This window comes from Paramormyrops kingsleyae, chromosome 21 (assembly GCF_048594095.1).
Source record: "Paramormyrops kingsleyae isolate MSU_618 chromosome 21, PKINGS_0.4, whole genome shotgun sequence".
NCBI classification, from domain to species: Eukaryota; Metazoa; Chordata; class Actinopteri; order Osteoglossiformes; family Mormyridae; genus Paramormyrops; species Paramormyrops kingsleyae.
In genome coordinates this window covers 1,731,073-1,752,533 of record NC_132817.1, presented here as the reverse complement: position 1 = coordinate 1,752,533, position 21,461 = coordinate 1,731,073, and the positions used below count along the sequence as shown (strand labels likewise).

The 21,461-nt window shown below is 42.8% G+C and overlaps 1 protein-coding gene across 1 annotated transcript; it reads left to right on the top strand.

Moving 5' to 3' along the window:
* The first annotated feature begins 12,346 nt into the window (after positions 1-12,346).
* kiss1ra (KISS1 receptor a) lies at positions 12,347-19,750 on the top strand. Its single transcript, XM_023815932.2, has 5 exons — positions 12,347-12,728; positions 13,514-13,638; positions 17,115-17,250; positions 17,452-17,690; positions 17,980-19,750. The coding sequence occupies exons 1-5, from the start codon at positions 12,491-12,493 to the stop codon at positions 18,373-18,375; spliced, it is 1,134 nt and encodes a 377-aa protein (XP_023671700.1). The 5' UTR covers positions 12,347-12,490; the 3' UTR covers positions 18,376-19,750.
* Positions 19,751-21,461: the final 1,711 nt, after the last annotated feature.

Genomic DNA, 21,461 nt, shown 5'->3' with positions numbered 1-21,461 from the left:
AACACCCCCCCCCCCCCCGATCTGAACCCGAGCGGTGCTTTGTTGTTGGACTTCTGTGCTTGTCACAGATTGTCCATAATGAACACCATGTTCAGGCATAAGGGTGTCCATATGTGCACTTGGCACCAGGACACCCTAGGCCGCAGTTCGATGATTGACTTTGTAGTCGTGTCATTGGACTTGCGGCCGCATGTCTTTGACACTTGGGTGAAGAGAGGGGCGGAGCTGTCAACTGATCACTACCTGGTGGTGGGTTGGCTCCGCTGGTCAGGGGAGGAAGCTGGTCAGACCTGGCAGGCCCAAGCGTATAGTGAGGGTCTGCTGCGAACGTCTGCCGGAATCCCCTGTCAGGAGGAGTTTCAACTCCTACCTCCGGCAGAACTTCTCCCATGCACCTCCAAATCCGAGACCATTGTCCTCAGCCGGAAAAGGGTATAATGCTCTCTCCCGGTCGGGGATGGGGTCCTCCCCCAAGTGGAGGAGTTTAAGTATCTTGGGGTCTTGTTCACGAGTGAGGGGACGATGGAGCGGGAGATTGACAGGCGGATCGGTGCGGCGTCAGCAGTGATGTGGGCGCTGCATCGGTCTGTCGTGGTGAAGAAAGAGCTGAGCCAAAAGGAATAGCTCTCGATTTACCAGTCGATCTACGTTCCTACCCTCACCTATGGTCACGAGCTGTGGGTAGTGACCGAAAGAACGAGATCGCGAGTGCAAGCGGCCGAAATGATTTTCCTCCGCAGGGTGGCTGGGCTCTCCCTTAGAGATAGGGTGAGGAGCTCGGTCATTCGGGAGAGACTCAGAGTAGAGCCGCTGCTCCTCCACATTGAGAGGAGCCAGATGAGGTGGCTTGGGCATCTGATTAGGATGCCTCCTGGATGCCTCCCTGGTGAGGTGTTCCGGGCATGTCCCACTGGGAGGAGGCCCCAGGGAAGACCCAGGACACGCTGGAGGGACTATGTCTCTTGGCTGGCCTGGGAATACCTCGGGATTCCCTCAGAGGAGCTGGATGAAGTGGCCGGGGAGAGGGAAGTCTGGGTTTCCCTGCTGAGACTGCTGCCCCCGCGATCCGACCTCGGATTAAGCGAGCGATGATGGATGGATGGAATTTATACCAATTAGGTGATGTGTCATAAAATCCTTCTCTGCCATAGTCAAAGAGAGTAGCTGAATCATAAAGGTGATTCGAAAATGGTCAGAGAAGGACTTATTCAATGGACAGACAGATACATGTTTAATATAAACGGTGTACAATACTTTTTTTTTCAATGGAGTATAAGTTCCACTCATAATTGCAATCCTTCTGATTGTTGAATAGTCTCTTTAGAAAAACTCTTGTTGTAGTGAAAGGTAATGAACTATGTATTTTCTGTGTCAGTGCTACTCCTAACCTGTGCAGTCTGACACTTGTCAACTAGTCAGCTGTAACGGCAGAATGCTCATTCCCATCTGCCTGTCGATTCAGCTGTCTGCTGTCAGTTCAGGGCAGCAATGATTCAAATCATTCCTCGTGCATTTGGGACATCGCCCTCACTGAATGCTTTTGAGTATTTCAGTGGAAATTGTTTTAATCAGGATTTTTAAATCAGCGGAGAGTATTGTATAGATTTTCATCATTAATTATTGAAGACCCTGATGTCAGGGTACCTTTTATTTGCCGTCAAAACTTCAAGATGTTACTGAGTTAAATTGAGAAGGGAGGCATCCTGATCAGAACTTTAAAACTACAAAATTAGATATATTAACCTCTGGTAACTTGTAACAATTTCTGTTTATCCAGATATTCCATGTAGGTCAGGGGTGCCCACACTTTTTCAGCTTGCGAGTTACTTATAAATGACAAAGTCAAAATGATCTACCTACTATAAAAATGCAAAACATATATTTATTTATAGAGACACGAGTATTCTTTATTATTATTCTTAATTATTATTCTTTATTATTATTAATTTCCCTTTGGGATAAATAAAGCATTTTTTAATTGAACTTGGATTGTACTTATTTCACCTTTGTCTTTCTCAGCTCACTTTTCGGAGGGAAGTTAATGTCGTAGTTTTTATGAACAGTCCGAAAATGCCGCTCCACATTTCCCTTCTTTGGAATAGCAATGGTAGACTGACAGATGAGGCAAATGCACTTTGAATATGACATTGTGGAAAAAACTCCTCCCCCCATTCCGTATGGAAGTGGTGGGTTTTTGGCTTCTTACTTGGTCCAGTAGAAATGAATTGGAGGCGACTCGGTAGCTTGCTAGAGTTTTGCAGCAGCTGGCGCAGTTGAACGCGTCATCCATCCTCTATTTTTTTATGCCATACGATCTACCCAGACTACCTTTGCGATTGACCAGTAGATTGCGATTAGGGATGCTCATTTCGATTAATTTTCCCAACCGACAACCGCCGTTCGTTAACCGAACATTAACCGTTAACTGATTAGATTAGAATATTAAATTCCTCTGGGGTTGGCGGTCCCGCCGGCGGGATCTGACAGAAATTTCGCCAAACCATTTAAATAACTCTGCGAGGTTTTATCATATACACATTTAAAAAACACCCTCAGAAACCTTGGACGGTCTACTTTTCAAATATATATATAGGTAGAAACTAAATATATTTTTATAGCTTCGTGATACGAATAGAAAGAACAAGAGTGACTGACTTAAGCGTCTGCGTCTCGAAGCAGCTCTGATCGCCTTCCCACTTGCAAATTGCGCTATTCGCATGATAACAACATGATAATCCGACAGTTAGTATTGGATAAAGAAATATGTGAATACGCCCATTGTAACCGAAATAAAACAAGAGCACATGTCTGGGTAGTGTTTACACCGATCGGCTACAATATAGCACACGGATACGTCTCTGCCGCTGAAGCTTTGCGCCAATGTTTCCATTTTCAGCAGCAAAGCTCGTACCTGTGTTCATGGCTCAGTGGGCTAAGCCTGTGTGCCTGTAATCACAGTCGCCGATTCAAACCCAGTGTATTTAGAACGTGAAAAGCGATCTTCAGCTGAGATGCCACAAAACTTCATACTAATAATTAAAATATATATAAAAACATTTTAAACCGTTTAACTGATAGTAATATTCGGTCAAAATTAATTATTTCGGTTAACGGTTAAACGGTCAAAAGGAGCATCCCTAATTGCGATCGATGTACTGGGCACCCCTGATGTAGGTCATTCGGCTTTGTGATTGTGTCTCCATCCTAAGCTTCTCACTGTCCCAGAATTACTTGCATGGATAAACACGAGGCACTTCCCTATTGAAGCTGAACCCGGTTCTTGGTTCCGTGTTCCCGGGCTGTGTCCAGGGGCGACCATAAGGGGGGGGAGGACAATTCCAAGGATTCCTGAGTGACAGGGGCCCTAAAAAGCTGGAACATGGTTGGATGGTTCTGGCAATATGATATACTTTCATGGAGGCCAACACCACTGGCTGTGCCAACTGGGAACCCTGGCCGCATTTGTGTCACCTTCCCCCCACATAACAGAGACCCTGACCTTTAAGCTAAATAAGCATGAAATTCACATGTAAATTCACTCCAAAACAATGGTGGGTGAACAAGATGTTCTGTTGGTTATTGGGGTGAAATGGGGGATCAGTCATGCAGTCTGACAAATCTTTTCCCATTGCATCAGAATAACACACAGCGTTTTATTGAACAATAAGGGATGACCCCACAAAATAGAAGTGGTCTCAAAGTCCTGTGGCAGTGGGTCTTTACCGGTATATCCCCTTCCAGCTCCACCCCCTGAAAAATGTATTCCATTTTGGTGAACCAGTATAAGAAGTGTGGTCAGGTAGAAATGTTAGCGATAGTTTTTTTTTTTTTCCGGCAGTGGGATTGGTCCTCCAATAACTGGTAGAGAAAAGCTGGGCTGAATGATTGGGATCGACGGGGGCTGTGCGTCTTCCCTTTCGGTTAGCGTGGCTTTCATTTTAGTATGTTTTCGAACCGCAGCCTTCGGTTTGGTGGCGCTCCTCGCTTCTTTGGTGCTTTCCCCTTGTGCAGCATGGAGTAGGACTTTGCCTTCCATTATCCTGGAGGGGTGTATCGGTTCCCCCAGTTACTTCAGCGAGGCTCCGTGGGATGGTCATCACTGGAATCCGGAGCGGGCGCTTTAATCAGCCACGGGGGCTAAGAGGCTGAGTTTCATTGGCGTTGCTGTTTTGCTCCGATTGGCTTTTGTTTACGTATTGGTAGTGTTCTCCTTAAATTCCCGCGGTCGATTGAGGAGGTGCGGGTGGTTCTACTGGGGGCTAGAGCTTGCTGATAGTGGGACCAGCTTATTGCATGCCCGTGTGTTTAGTGGTGTCATGTGGCTAACGTGTGCCCTTTTGGAGTGTGGGTGGGTGTGTGTGGCTTGTAGTGGATTTACACCAACGACACGTTGCGTGTGCTTGGGAAAAGGGATTTGGGGGGGGGGGACACCGTCAGCTGGCCGGTTTCCTCGTTGTGACAGTAGCCCGGCTTAGTCGGGATTGATGCTCTTTTATTTGTGTTTTTTTTTCACTTTTTCTGTGTGTGTGTTGGGGGTTACCGTAGTTTCTGTATAAGCTTTATTTGTTTATGAAGAATATTATGTATTTTGTTAATGTGGGTTTTAGCTTCTGTTATTTCATTTTCTTTTCTTGCTTTATGTAATAAAAGTTGTGTATGAGAATCCATGTCTGCTGCTCAGTGTATTGGACTTGTGAGGGTGATCAATTGGAGTTATTTATGTTGTCCCCGGGAGGGGGGGTTATTCTAATTGACCTCCGGGGTGGTGTAGTCAGGCTATTTGTGGGGAGGGGGGGGGCAGCCCCCTTCTCCTTGCTGCTTTGTCACAGAGGCATAAGGAAAGCCAGAGCACTTTCAAGTCAAATAGCAGAGATCACATTTTCTGAGGAAGAAACATGTAGGTGCAAGCAAAAAAAGGTCTTCATTAATGTACTTTAATGTAAATGAAAATTTTTGCTCCACTCTTTTTTCTGCACTTCTGCACAATTTCCAAGTTGGAGCTGATGCTTGTGGTCAACCAATCAGCAAGTCTGTCTCTATAATAGCCACCCAGGACATCCTGGACAAATGAAAAATACCTGGGAAAGGACATTTGAGTGTGCATGTATCCTGATGTATGTATTTTGGAGTGTGTATGTTTTGTGATTTTTGAATGGACTCCAGTCCAAGTCATCTGTCTGTCTCAGGGTGGTGGAGTGGGTCACACATTCGGTGGTTTGTTGGTGTCCTTAGGCTGTCCCTGTTTCTTTCACCCTCATCGTCTTGTATCTGAAGCTGCATGTCCATAATCGCTTCACTTCACTGTCTTACATCTCTCCCCAGAGCCCATCACATTGTGTAAAACTGCAGGACACATTCCCTTCAGGTGATCGTTAACATTGATGATCTCCATGTATTCTCTAAGCCAGAGTGCCACTCCCATCTCGGCCGGGTTCCTGCCTGAGACCCTCAGCTTTTCCCCTTTTAATGAGACACTTATGATGTCTTATCAGTCTGGCTCAGGGTCTGCAGTCATTTCACAGCTGGCTGCTGCATTCCTGCCTTTTGTTCTGCATCAGCACCTGTGCACTCAGTGGGACTAATTACACCACTGATTAGAATACAATGCTTGCCTTTCAGTACTGAGTTTGCTGGTGTTCCACCTGCAACTAGTCACTCCCTGTATATCAGACAGTCACGTAGCTGCCATATTCTGCAGCTGATCACTCCCTGTATATCACACAGCCACATAAGCGGCAAATCTGCAGCTGATCACTCCCTGTATATCACACAGCCAAATAAGCGGCAAATCTGCAGTTTATCACTCCCTGTATATCACACAGCCACATAAGCGGCAAATCTGCAGCTGATCACTCCCTGTATATCACACAGCCACATAAACGGCAAATCTGCAGCTCATCACACTCTGTATATCAGACAGTCACATAACCGGCAAATCGTCTTACCTCAGCCTTTTCCTGCTTCGTTTAGGTTCCATTAATTCTGCTGTCTCAGATTTCTGGGTTGGGGCAAAGTGTCAGACAGGAAGTGTTTGACCTTTTTAGAGATGTAATTTCTGGATCTTCTGACCCTGACAATTAGACTGCCCTCCGCTTCACAGTGTAAAATATCAAATCAAACAATTCTGACATGATTAAAATGCACATTCTAGACTTTAACTTAAAGTTATTCGCATATATTTCAGGGCACCATAATGTTTGGGACATTTCACTTGACCGGCGTTTGTGATTATACTTGTGTTTCACTACTACATTAATACAGTCATTAGATACACAGACTTGCTTCTACCATTTGGAGTCCATAGTTGCCAGTGTTATGAGGAGAAAACCTGTGCTGATGAAAATCTAAGAAGCTATGAGGGACTGGCAGGCCCAGGTAGACCTCCACTGCTGATGGCAGAAGAATCCTCACTATGGTACAGAAAAATCCCCAAAAGCCTGTCCAACAGATCAGAAACAGGAGGCAGGTTTGTCATAACCAGAGACTAATACCTGCAGTAAACTTCATGAACAATAATACAGAGCCTACACTGCAGGATGCAAACCACTAGTTAACCTCAGATTATAGTTTGCCAAAAAATACCTGCAGAATTCTGGAAAAGGTCTTATGGACAGACGAGACCAAGATTAACCAGCATCAGAGTGATGGCAAGAGGAAAGTATGGAGATGAATAGGAACAGCCCAAGATCCAATGCGTAGCAGCTCATCAGTTAAACATGGGGGTGGAGGTGTTATGGATGGGGCATGTTTGGCTGCTGCAAGTACCAGCACAGCAGCCGTACAATGAATCCTGAGGTGTATAGAAACATTTTATCTGCTCAGGTTCCAGTAAATGCCTCCAAACTCATTGGACGGCGCTTCATCCTGCAAGAAGATAATGATCCCAAACGTACTGCTTAGGCAAAACGGGAGTTTCTCAAAGCGAAAAAATGGAAAATTCTTGAATGGCCAAGTCAGTCACTCGATGTAAATCCAATTGAGCATGCCTTGCATATGCTGAAGAGGAAACTTACAGGGACAAGCAGGAGCTGAAGATGGCTTGGCAGAGCATCACCAGAGAAGATACTCAGCACCTGGTGATGTCTATGAATTGCAGACTACAAGCAATGGTTGCATGCAGGGGATATGCAACAAAGTACTAAAGTTGACTGTGTTAATAAGCTCTAACTTTGTCCTAAACGTTAAGGTGCCCTGAAATGAGGGGGTATAAAATGTGATTCTACACGGTGAAATGTAAATAGATTTTAAATTTTAAACTGAGGTGTAAATCAAGGAAAAATGTACCTTTGTCCCAAACATTATGGAGGGCACTGTATCTCCATTCACCTTCAAACTGCTTGTCCTGGTCATGGCTGTGGGGTAATTAAATTATCTGTTAAGAGCAAATAAATACCCCAAGTAGTGCAGGGAGTTAACTATGGGTGGGGGGAGGAAGCTGAAGTAAATACCTGAAAGAGAAATCATGAAAGCGTTTCATTATATTTTCTGGTTTATCGTTTAGCAGCATGTCACGGTAAGTTGCGATGAGGCAGCAAAGCTCCCTTCATGTTAGCGATGGTCCTGCCTTGACACATGATGCCTCCATTTCTGGAGAAACGCTGAGGCCTTCCTGCCTCCGGAATCCAAATGGCCACCGACCGCAGCATCGTGCTTTGCCAGGGGATCCGTGGGGGTTCTGCCTATACACACAAACGGGTTGATTACTGATCAAACACATTACTCTGCAGAGCTGAAGAAAAGCTACATCACAGTCCTGCAAGCTCAGACACTAACCTCTCCCTGGCTCCTGTGCATTTTCCCATAAATCTCTCTCACTGTTGCATGAGGAAATGCATGTAGAAGTGTATATTACTTATCGCTGCATATAGGATTTTAGATATTTGAATCATTTAAAATCTATCCATCACTTGCACCAATCCATTGTTGTACAATGAAGATAGTGGCACAGGAGGTAGTGCTATCGTTCGGTAACTTGAGGGTTGCAGGTTCGAGCCCTGGTTCCTCCTGATCCCATCAAAGTGTCCTTGAGCAAGACACTGAACCCCAAATTGCTCCCGGTGAGCAAGTTGGCGCCTTGCATGGCAGCCTTTGCCACCGGTGTGTGGATGGGTGAATGTGAGGCATGAATTGTAAAGTGCTTTGAGTACTCGTAGGAGTAGAAAAGCACTATATAAATGCAGTCCATCTACCATTTACACACACCCACATACAAAGAACAGCATGGATGGGATGCCAATCCATCACCATACACACACCTACATACAAGGAACAGCATGGACAGGACGCTGATCCATTAACGTACACACACCCACGGTCATTCAGTACCAGAGTCTGTCATGCTGTGCATGTTCTGAATGCATTAAAGCAGGTGTTTTCTGAGTGACTCTGGCCCCTGCCTCATTCCCTGGCAGAGTGCTACTCTCACCCTCAGCTTCTCAATTTCCTTCTGTCCTTCACTAAATGGCAGCTGCTCACGCTGCTGTGATTCTTCTGCCTCACATGTTCTGGGAAGCAGATCAGACTTTTCCATCTCTTATCTTTTGAGGAAATACTTTGAGGAATACTTTTGACTCTGAATTGTCTCCTAGGCTGCTGAGTAGAATATTTTTATTTTTATGATGCAGACCACCTGACCTGAAACGATAAAGGCTGACAGTCGTTATCAAGAACAATTGTCCCAGAAGCCACAAAACGATCTTCATAAATTAGTTCTAGATTTCTGCACAGATTTTATTATGAAAGTAGATGACTTTTACAAGCACCTAACAGTAGTAATGTTGAGGCAGGCTTGTTCTGGGTTTATGTCAGAAAAAATAAACTTCAATTAATGGTTTCTGGGATAAAGAATCTCCAACGTGCCATAGATACCAGTAGCACAATGTTCCTCAGCGACAGTCAATATTACATGATCTTGAGTAGAACTGTATATCCTGAGGATCTTCAAAAAGAACAACGTAGGCGAGAGGTTGTGGGTGTCCTTCTACAGGTGATCCTTAGAAAGTGTACTGACATACTGCATTCCTGTGTGGTTTGCCAGTTGCACTGCAGGACAAAAAACTGCATTGCAGGGGGTTATTAACTCAGCCCAGAAAATCACTGGCTGAGCTCTCCTGTCCTTAGAGGAGCTCTACAGGTCCCGCAGTTACAGAAAAGCCAGCAGCATCCTGGAGGACACATCACACCCAGCACCTCACCTGTTTGAATTCTGCCCTCAGCAATGACAGCTCATGCAAACAGACTGAAAAACAGTATATATCCCAAGGCCATCACTATTATAAACAACAAACTTTTGTCCCAGTCTGTCCCACTGTTGTCTCCGCCTTTGTTCAATTTTTTTCACTCTCTCTCTCTTTCCTTCCTTCTCTTTAATCTCTCTCCCTACCCCTTTTCTTCAATCATTTTCCTAATCTATCACTCCCTTCCGGGCAGCACAGCAACTGGAATATTTTACATGTATTAAATAAAATACAATAAATATACGAATAAAGAGAAATTGACCAACATGAAGGGCCTATACAGAGTTTATAGAGCCCCTCATGGTAAAGCAAATATGTCTGACACAGCAGTGCATTCAGACCATTATTCTGCTTGTGAATGCTGCCGGACAGGACACATAAAAAAAATAAATAAAGAAAAAATAAAAAAAATAAACAACAAACTGAAATGAATGATCATCCAATCTCTCACTGTGCAACTTTGGTACTCTGTTCAATACTGAGCCCCCACTGTATGTCTGTCTTTACATATACAATACCTCATCTCCATGTGCAATATGGACTACAGATACTTCTAGCAAGCGTCACAGTTGTGAGATATGCACTATAGAAATATGTTTATGTTTATTTATTTCTTTTATATTGTATTAGAAATTCAGGTTTATTTTTCATTTTTTTCTCCTAAAATCACTTTGCACCCAATTTTGTTGTACTTGTACAATGATAATAAAGATTCTGATTCTGATTAGAATATGCTAGTGACATCTGTTCATCATCTAGAACACAATCCTGCCCTTTGTCACTTTTACGTACTGTAGCTCTTGAGTATATTTTCTCAGTCTTCTAACCTTTTCAGATCCATCTGTAAAGCTCAATGAATTTTAGTGATTACATCACAATTTGACACTTGCAAAGGACACAGACACTGATCACCTTTAATACAATATTAATGGTGTTACCTGGTACTTTATCCTGAAGTGACTGTATTATAATCAGTTCTTTCAGTTATTTACGCAATAGTATATGATAGTTATAACTCCCTGCCTGACTTCATGCAGATTAATGACAGTTTTCTATTGTGTCCTAGTTGACCACCAGCATGCCGGGTTTACATTATTACGTCATACACTGATCAGCCGTAACATTAAAACCACCCGCCTAATATTGTGCCGGTTCCTCTCTTGCTGCCAAAACAGCTCTGACACTTCGAGGCATGGACTCCACAAGACCACTGAAGGTCTCCTGTGGTATCTGGCACCAAGAAGTTAGCAGCAGATCCTGTAAGCCCTGTAAGCTGCGAGGGGGGGCCTCCATGGATCGGACTTGTTTGTCCAGCACATCCCACAGGTGCTCGATTGGATTGAGTTCTGGGGAATTTGGAGGCCAAGTCAGCACCTTGAACTCTTTTGCATGTTCCTCAAACCTTTCTGCAGTGTGTGCACAGTGTGGCAGGGCACATTATCCTACTGAACGAAGTCACTGCTATTGGGAAATACCATTGCCATGAAGGGGTGTACTTGGTCTGCAACAAAATTTAGGTATGGGGTACATGTCAAAGTAACACCCACATGAATGCTAGGACCAGGGGTTTCCCAGCAGAACATTGCCCAGAGCATCACACTGCCTCTGCCGACTTGCCTTCTTCCTGTAGTGCTTCTTCCTAGTGCCATCTCTTCCAGATGTAAACAACGCACTCATACCCAACTGTCCACATGATGTAACAGAAAACATGACTCGTCAGACCAGCCTACCTTCTTCCATTGCTCCATGGTCCAGTTCTGACACTCAGCATGGGCACTCTGACTGGTCTATGGCTATGCAGTCCCATATACAGCAAGCACTGCGTGTTCTGACATGTTTCTATCATAGCCAGCATTCACTTTTCAGCAATCAGCTCTCCTGTGGGATCAGACCAGACCGACTGGCCTTTGCTCCCCATGTGCATCAATGAGCCTTGGGCGCCCATGACCCCGTTGTTGGCCTTCCTTGGACCACATTTGGTAGGTACTGGTCACATACTGGGAACCTTGTGAAAGTCGCTCAGATCCTTACAATTGCCCATTTTTCCTGCTTCAAACACATCATCTTCAAGAACTGACTGTTCACTTGCCTAATACATAATTGCACCCTTTACATGTACAATTGTAATGAGATAATCAGTGTTACTCATGTCACCTGTTGGCAGTTTTATGGCGTTATGGCTGATCAGAGTATATTATATAAGGTCAGCCCTGTTGACCCCCCCGCACCCCCCAGTATCGCCCATCCTGACTCCATATTAAAAATCCAGACACATGTGACAGTGTCATCCCTGCCAGTGACTCACTTGCTGCTCAAACATACAAAGTGATTTGTCAGTTAGACACACAGTTTAAAGGAGTCTCTTCTGCTGGGAACTTCCAGCATAAAGCAGCATAAAACACTGTTTTTTTCCTTATCCTTGATGGATAAAAAAGTGGATGCATTGTTTCACCCCTTAGACTTTCTCCCTTTGATCTGCTTAAGTACACATGACATGTGCGTCATATTGCAGCCTGAGCTTGTAGCAGCTTTTCAGCATCCATTAGATAATGACCCCCATACCTCTCAGTGAAAATGTCTCACCATGAAAAACATCTCCTTCAGAAAATGTCGCTCTAAAAGATTACAAGTTTCAAGTGTCCGGAATAAATGTGCTGCACAAAGGCAGTAGTAAAACTCATCCTGTTTGTCTATCTTTTCTCCAGTGAACATTTGCCCGATGCTGCTGTAGATCTATTGACACGTGACTTCATTAGCAAAGTCTATAAAATATCAGTTTGTCATCTTATCTTTGTCAGGGCATTGCAAATATAATGACTGAAATATAATGCAATTATGTGGTTTAAAAATTAAGTAATTAAAGGAAGCTAAAGTCACATGTTACCTGTGCAAAGAAAACACACAGCAATTGGATTCAGACATTTACTATCAAGTAAAGCATTGCTCCAAGCCATATAGACATTAATACCTCACATAATTGCACACGCTCCTTTCCCAGCATAAAGGGTGAAACGCAGAACTGGGCTGGATGTTGCTAGGAGACCTGACATCAGCTATTCTGTGTGCGCCGAGCCCACGTGCGTGCTGTGCGGCTGTGAAGGCAACGGGGCTCTGAGGAGACGATAGCGAGCTTGTTGGGTGAAACGTTACAGTTTGGACTCGGGGCACTGCTTGTACTGCGACAGAAGGGCACCACACACACACACGCACATTCTGCCACTAGCCACCATTATAGTTGGGAATATCACACTCCAATGGCATCCTTGCCTCCCAACGGCATGTGGAACTCCACTGAGTTGCTCCTCAACACATCAGAGGGGAACATCTCGCTGGAGCACCCTAAGGAGGGTGCGCACCCCTTCCTGACTGATGCTTGGTTGGTGCCTCTGTTTTTCACCCTCATCATGCTTCTGGGTTTGCTGGGAAATTCACTGGTCATCTACGTGGTCTCTAAACACCGACAGATGAGGACTGCCACCAACTTCTACATCGGTGAGTCTGCCTGTCAGTCTGGGTCACAGCCCTGTCCTGCGTTCTTAAACGAGCCTGTATGTGGCCATGCTTTCAGTCATAATGCATGCTCAGTCGCAGTATTATGTGTTTGGCTTAAATCTAATGATATTATGAGATTGATACAACTCCTATAATTATCCACACAGCTGCTGTTGATTTTATTTGCGTATTGAGGTGAATTCTACTTTATTCAATTCTTTGATTTGACTTAAATTTCTTGACAGGAAAAAAGTTATGAAGATGCCTTATCTTGCATGTTAAATTAGAAATTTACTGTGACTGCAATTCCAAATGATGCCAGGAACACAATCAAATAAACAGTATTTACATTTTTACATCTTATATGCTTTTAGAATTAATATCTAAAATCAAAATGGTATAACATTCATAGCAATGCGCCCTCTTGTGGCATTAAATTGTAAAATCCAAATTTCTATTACTATTATTAGTGCTTGGTGTGGTTTAATACAGGACTGTGGGCCACAGGCTGGTACACACAGAATAGCTGATAGCCCTTCACTGCTGCCCTCTACCCGCTGCCCCCTGGTGTTCGGAGGCCACACATGCACTTCTCTGCCTGCTCCATGCCTGACTGTGACCCTGTGATGTTCCCCCAGCTAACCTGGCCTTCAAGACATCCTCTTCCTTGTCTGCTGTGTGCCCTTCACTGCCACCCTGTACTTGCTGCCCCTGGTGTTCGGAGGCCACATATGCGCTTCTCTGCCTGTGCTATGCCTGACTGTGACCCCTTTATGTTCCCCCAGCTAACCTGGCCCTCACAGACATCCTCTTCCTCGTGTGCTGTGTGCCCTTCACTGCCGCCCTCTACCCACTGCCCAGCTGGATCTTTGGAAGCTTCATGTGCAAATTTGTTGCTTTCCTTCAGCAGGTAATTTTAAAAGCAACATTATTATACTTGAAATCTGTTATTTTGCTTTCTGCATATAAGTGTGATACCATAAATACTATATACAGTACGTATATGATTGGGTAAACATCCTCTGAGAAGATTTCTTGCTGTATGAACAATATTTAGAATATTAAGAATGAAGATGCTGTCCTTGGTGGAGAAGGAGTCATTCTCCTATTCCAGTCAAAATAAATGAATCACTCAGCTGCTGTAGTCAAAGCAATAGGCAGGAGTTTAGTACTAAATAAACAAATGATATTGATAGATGATATTTATTACAAAATAAATAATAAAAATGTATTTAATATTTTGTTCATGTCTAAATCTAATTACTCTTTAAGTTATATGGAATATTATTAAACATTTGTATTAAGTCATAAATCCGAACCAAAATGACCAATATCTATAATAAATATTGTTTAATAATAAAGACCGAGACCGAGGCTCCCTTAACTTTTGTGTGCTGTTGAGGACTGACATGACGGGTACTGACTGGTCCCAAAGTCATCTGACAAAACAGCTAACACCTCCAACAATTGTCTAAAGGATGGGAAATATGTAACTGATTTCCATTATACTTAATTTGTAGATAAAATTGTAACATCAAATTGAAGATACACAATTATAAACTTGAAATTGCATCATGTTCCATTGTAGTAGTACTAGCCAAATGACACTGTATGATATACACTTCCCTGAAATGGATTAGGCCTGTTAAGTCAACACAATGTGATATGCAGATGTTATTTAAAGGTCAATGGTCACATTTATTTAGTCAAACAGGGAGGAGAGAGAAAACAGTTCACATTTTAAAGCAGTGATTGATTGCACTTCAGGAAAATTAAAGACTGCAACATCTTATATCCTAGCCGTGCACGGTGGGGTCTCATTAGAATGCCTCCTCTACTAAAAACTCTCTCAACTGGGGCAGAAGATGCAGGGGTATATTCTTTAGACTTAAACCCACTGATTCCTTTATTTTTAAGCCTATTTTTGTGTGGAATGCCATTGCCAAACGTGTCCGTTGTTGCCTATATGTTGCTTAAAAATAAATATTATCTGAGTGGCAATGTTGCCGTTGCTCATATTTCTTTATGATATAATGCTTCGGTTTTGTTGATAACATTTGTTAGGCATGCAGATTATTTGTCAAATTGAAGCGAGACTGGAGCGATTTGACTGGAGCGGGAGGAAATTTTGGGGGAGCGAGGAGCGGTGTTGAGCGGAGCGGCGTAGTGCGAATTAGAGCACAGGAGCGGCGAGGCCAGCAGCCTCGTGAGCGAGGAGCGGAAATTCTCACCGCTCCACTCCGCTCACATGCTCTGCTGTACATTAACTTTACATATTGCATTAAGCCTCCTCATGTCAGCCAGCTATCAGACATAGCTGTATTGACAAGAAGTGAAAGAGAAAAAACTACTCAATAAAGTCTGAAGTAACACTCTCAGTGAATTCGCCAAAATATCTAAAGTTAGTGAAAACTGTTAATGTTTAAGTAGCCGATTGCCACTACATGATAGAGCTAGATAGCCTACCTGTCCTTAGCGTGTAGTTACACTCTTCACCAAAGTCTGCAGAGAAGCTTGCAAAAAAAATCTGTCCCTAAATAATTTATACGGCGCGTGTGAGAAGAACTCATGATAAATAACAATAATACATATACGTGATCTGATCATCTGAGGTTGGAAAGGTACGTAAAAAAGTTTGAAGATGGGTAGATGGCTACTGGCTAGCTTACCTTTCAGGGTGTTTACGCTCCAAGTGCCTGGTGAAGGTTGAGGTAGTCCCGGCTGTCTCGGTCAATGAAACTCTGCAAAATCTGCATTTTGCCGAATGCTTTTTTTTTAACCTGTGCTGCAAAAAAACTCTCTGTGTTCTATGAACGCAAACTTTATGACAGAAGAATTCGCTGACATTTTTCTGTACTTTAACTGATGAGGTTTACTACTCACTACTCAACGCGTATTTTGATTGGATGACCGCCAATGTCTGAATCATAACAAAATGCATGTATGTTATCGATTGGTTGCATTTGAAGGGCGCTAAAGGCGAAATAATAATAATGTTGCACTATCGATTGTTACGTTGCGTGTCGATCTGAGACAAGACAAGACAGCGAGACCAAGACAAGACCGAGGGATCCGAGACCAAGACAAGACCAAGACAATAGACCGTCGAGACTGTGACAAGACCAAGACAGCATAAAAGTGGTCTCGAGACCGGTCTCGAGACCAAGACCGGTCTCGAGACATACAACTCTAATAAATAGGCACACTAGGGATACCAGGCAACACTAGGAGTAGGGCTAGGAGAAACAAGGTAGGTAACAAACACACAGTAACAGGAACAGAAGTCAAACATTACTACACCTAACACATGCAATGATGCAGCAAGGAACTGAAAGAGGGCAAGCACTTAAATACATAGATAACGAGGACTAAGAAAGAGCAGGTGTGGACCATCACAATAACAACCAATCAACAAGCAGGACAACAGGCAACAGGTGAGGTAAACTACAATAAATGAGCACAGAAATATTGAACTATAAGAAACACCAAACACTTAACCACACAGCACCAGAAACTAGGGAACATAACCCAGAGGGTTGAAAGACTAAGGACAAAAACAAGCAAAACCAAAATCAAACGGGACACAAGCAGGGCAAACCAAAACAGCGAAGCAAAGATAACTGATAAATACTAGGGAAAGCTGGTGAGGCTGGTCTCTGGCCTGCTGCACACCCATGACTACAAGCTTTCAGCCTGAGCCACACACTCAACCCACTGAGCTATGCAGCAGCCCAGGGAACAGGGAAACACACCAGGGAATAGAGGTACAAAACAGAGGGGTGAAGTAAGGTGACCAGTGACATCTGCTGGCCAAAAGGGACAAGGCATGTAGGGCTGGGCATTTAAACAAAACTTGATTTTTACCTAAATATTTCACTTATTGTCAATATTTATGATTTAAAGTAATTTAAAGTTATTTTTAAATGAATAGTTACACATGTAGACTAAACATTTGACTAAATATTTATCTATATATATATATTTTTTCCACGTATGTTTATAGTTACATAAAATATTTAATTTAATAAATATTTTCAATCAGAGATTTGCATTAAATATAGGTCACTTTAGCCATAAATTCCTAAACTAAATCCAGCATTTACGCACTCAGTTTAGCTGATTTGTTGCCTGCTCATGTTCACATCTGACTTTTTTCAGATGATTGAATGTATTTTTTATTAGATGGACAAAAATGAAAACATTTGTGTGAAATATGGGATTAAGTAAACACTATTCATCATGACTTATGGAGTTAATATTGAGCAAAGCTGAATATCATGAAGAATCACAGAGCTCCCATGTAAATGCAATGATGCCGTATTTTTGTGTTGTGCATGTGCCTGTTTAAACACAGCAGTGATTAAGCAGTGGCTTCTCCTGGTACAGGTCACTGTTCAGGCCACCTGCATCACCCTCACAGCTATGAGTGGGGACAGATGTTATGCCACCGTGTGTCCACTCAAATCACTGCGCCATCGCACACCTCGTGTGGCCATGGCTGTGAGCACGTGCATCTGGATCGGTAAGTGACTCAAGGTGATTCTGCCTTTTCAGAGTTCATTTCCACAAAAGAAAAAACGATTTTATTGAACAATGTTTATAAAAAAAAAAAGATATTGCTATGAAATGTTTTCAAAGGCGTGATTTAAATGCAGTAAATGAAATCATTCTGACTGGAACTTCTGTGAAATGTGTCAGGGTCTTGTCTTTCACTGTTTTGTAGGGTCCTTCATTGTTTCCACTCCCATATTCATGTATCAGAAGGTTGAGGAGGGTTACTGGTACGGCCCCAGACACTACTGCACTGAGAAGTTCCCCTCCAAGAGCCTGGAGAAGGCCTTCATACTGTACCAGTTCATAGCCGTCTACCTGCTGCCTGTATTCACCATCTCATTCTGCTACGCATTAATACTCAAGCGAGTTGGTCAGCCTGCTGTGGAGCCTGTTGATAACAACTCTCTGGTAAGAACAGAATGCAGTTAACAAATGAGCGTGACAGGTAAATATTATTAAGGAGCATGGGGTGGTGGTATATATTATTAGCATGGGGCAAGGATATATATAATATTAATGAACTTGGGGCAATATATATATAATTGTTGTGCATGGAGTATGGATCGATGTTATGGATGAACACAAAGGGAGGGTACGTTTTATTAAAGAGAATAAAAAGGAAAAGGGTATGTGTTAATTAATTACCATACTTAAGAGCTGAGTTTACCAAACTCAAATGAAAAATGTTGTATTACAGGTCCACTTGGTATCAGAGAGGACAGTTGCTATCAGGAGTAAGGTCTCCAGGATGGTTGTAGTCATTGTCTTACTATTCACAGTCTGCTGGGGCCCAATCCAGCTCTTCATCCTCTTCCAGTCTTTCTACCCAAACTATAAACCCAACTATGCTACCTACAAAATAAAAACCTGGGCCAACTGCATGTCTTACGCCAACTCCTCCATCAATCCCATTGTATACGGGTTCATGGGTGCTGGCTTCCGCAAATCCTTCAAAAAGGCCTTTCCGTTCCTCTTCAGACGCAAAGTGAGAGACAGCAGCGTGAGTTCAGGGACTGCCAATGCTGAGATCAAATTTATCACGACAGAAATGAGCAATAGAGGGGAAATGAGCACTGGGCAGCAGGGGGCATAAGCGGAGTGATACAAAGCACATACACATGCAGCACCAAGCAGGGCACTAAGTGGGGCACTAAGCAGGGCAGCAAATGGGGCACTAAGTAGGGCACCAAGTGGGGCACTAAGCAGGGCACCAAGTGGGGATAAACGATATACAGATAGTCCACTCTAAAAACAGCGTAAGAACTTGCAGATGGGAGGTGGGGGTTCTGATTAGCGGTGCTGGTCATTGTTTTTTTAGTTTCTATGGAAAATGATCGGTGGGCTGGATTTGAAAATGAATTAAAAATATGTCATGAAGCATCTGAAACCATCTACAACAGTATTTCATAAACTTACAGTGAGCTCTGGTCACGTATCACCATCATTACATACATAGGGACCTTTGTGTACCATATGAGGAGTTAAAAAAAATATCTGCGTGCTGTTTGTTAAAAAACTGCGTCAGAAAAGTAGGCTGAAGGTTGACCTCACTCACTGTCCCATTGAAGAGTCTAACTAACCTGCCCACACTATTTATGCATGCAAATTTGTATTAAAACACAAAGCATTTATGTTGGGTTACTTGTTAAAAAGTTGTAGTAATTTGTATTTGTGGTAACATTTTTAAGTAGGCTTAGCTCTTCAAATCATGAAAAACAGAAGGCATCACTTGCACAAAAAGATTTAACAAAGAATTATATATCATGAGGCACATTCAGTTTGGATATTTAAATTAACCCTGTCTGACTTAATCCTCTCTGAATGAGTCCTATGAGTCGTAGTCCTGATCATACTTGGTCTTAAATTCACAATTGAAGCATTTTTGAAATACCAAACAGTTGTTAAAGCAATGTATGTTAAGGGGAAAAGACTACTAAATAATATGAATCTTCTCAACTGCTTGAAAATGCTTACCAGAAATAATTTAAGCTATTATTTGTTTATAATTTGTCTAAATGTATTTGTTTAAAAAGCAATTGTTGTTGTGTACGTCAAGCCTTTGGCATGCAGTCAGACAGTGTTCTTCATGTGATTATCTGAAGGCATTCAATATTGTTGTGATTTTACTGCTCTTTGTTGATAGGTTAATTCTTGTAATTTTAATATTTATTTTGGCTTTGAATAAACCTAAGACTGAATTATTGGAAAGACAAATAGTTCAGCAGAAATATGGTCTGTTTCTTTATCTCTCCAGCACACTGAAATAATAATGTCCAGCTGATTTACCTTTTACTTGTTTTTTCTTGATAAAATGGAAATGCTGCCATACATGTGACTGACTACTGCACATATCACCTCCTTCTGAAATGATTCTGCCCCCAAAAGACAGCAGCTAAGAACAGGACTTCCTCTAAGAACAGGACTTCCTCTCATGCTTAGTGGCCTATTTCTAACGCATTTCTATGTACTTGCAGTAGATATTTTGCCCCTCCTTTCATGACTGATGATTCCTCAATATTGATGCAGAGAGAACCTAATAAAAAGCTCTTTTTTCATTGGCCATTTGGCTAATTTTAAATCTGTCCCTCACACCATTTCCCACTGAGACACCAGACTGGACAAATCCATGGGTACTGTAAGAACTAGTCTTCCTCAAAATTGGGCAGTAGTCCGTGAAAGCACATGGATGAACAGCCTCCTTTTTTGGACTTATGGACGTTCATGGATACTGGCTGTGCTCTGACTGGCTCTGCTGTGCCCTCAGGGCCTTTGAGATTGCTGACCCCTAGGGTAAACATCATCACTGGGGAGTCACCGTCTTGCTGTGCTCTGACTGGCTCTGCTGCGCCCTCAGGGCCTTTGAGCTTGATGACCCCTAGGGCAGAGGTCACTAACAGGCGGACCGCGGTCCGGGTCCGGACCCAGAAGCTGTCCTATACGGACCCGGATCGATAGCCAAAACATTGTTATTATTTAAAACCTGACGCTTCTATTTTATCCGACGCAGCTTTTGTGGTCTTTTCGGTAGTGGTTTAGCAGTAGAACCACCGTTTCCCACGCCAATGAATGTCAAACACCTCTAACCGCCAAGCTAGACGTAGTTCGGCTCATGCAGCCCTTTGTCTGCGCTGATGTGCCATTAGTGTTAATAGCAGCAGCGAAGCTAAAACCCGCAACCAAAAATTCGTAATGTTCCTAACAGAGTGACTGGTCTGTCCTGAAATCATACATCTGAAAAGTTTTTAAATACAGTATGTATAACATGTTGGATAAATAGACGTAGTTTATTGTTGATTTCATGTTCGTTGAAGTTTCTGCTTTTTAACATATGTATAAAATAATGTTATCTGTTATATAAATAAACTCAGGTGAAACAAAAAATTGTACGTTTTCATGGCTGCCAACTCTCAAGCATCTGGCATGACACTCACGCTTTCAGACTCACACTGGAAATCTTACGGTAAATCTATATTATTCCATTATAAAACCTAAAATTAGCTACGTCAAAGGTGTATTTACACGGTTAAATACAAAAGCAGACTATTTACAAGTTTACATGTGTGTGCAGACATCTCGAATTGACCATCTCACTCCAGCCAGCTGGCTGAAGTTCTGTGTCACGTGACAATAAATATTGTCAAAATGTTTTTGAATTGTACTGAATTAATTTGATTTGACAGTCAGGTACTGATTAAATGCAATGTTGATGCAACTAATAGGCTACTTAAATATATATCACACTAAATAGTTAGACATTATGATATTCCGGACCTTTGTTTCAAGAAATTTTCTCTAACTGGACCTCTTTAAATTTTAGTTGAATACCCCTGCCCTAGGGTAAACATCATCACTGGGGAGCCACCGTCTTGCTGTGCTCCGACTGGCTCTGCTGCGCCCTCAGGGCCTTTGAGCTTGCTGACCCCTAGGGTAAACATCATCACTGGGGAGTCACCGTCTTGCTGTGCTCCGACTGGCTCTGCTGCGCCCTCAGGGCCTTTGAGCTTGCTGACCCCTAGGGTAAACATCATAACTGGGGAGTCACCGTCTTGCTGTGCTCTGACTGGCTCTGCTGCGCCCTCAGGGCCTTTGAGCAATATTGGACATTTCATGTCCAGAAGCTATAAAATCCAGACCAAGATTTTGTTTCTACCAACCAGTTGAATACTTAATGTTACTGTG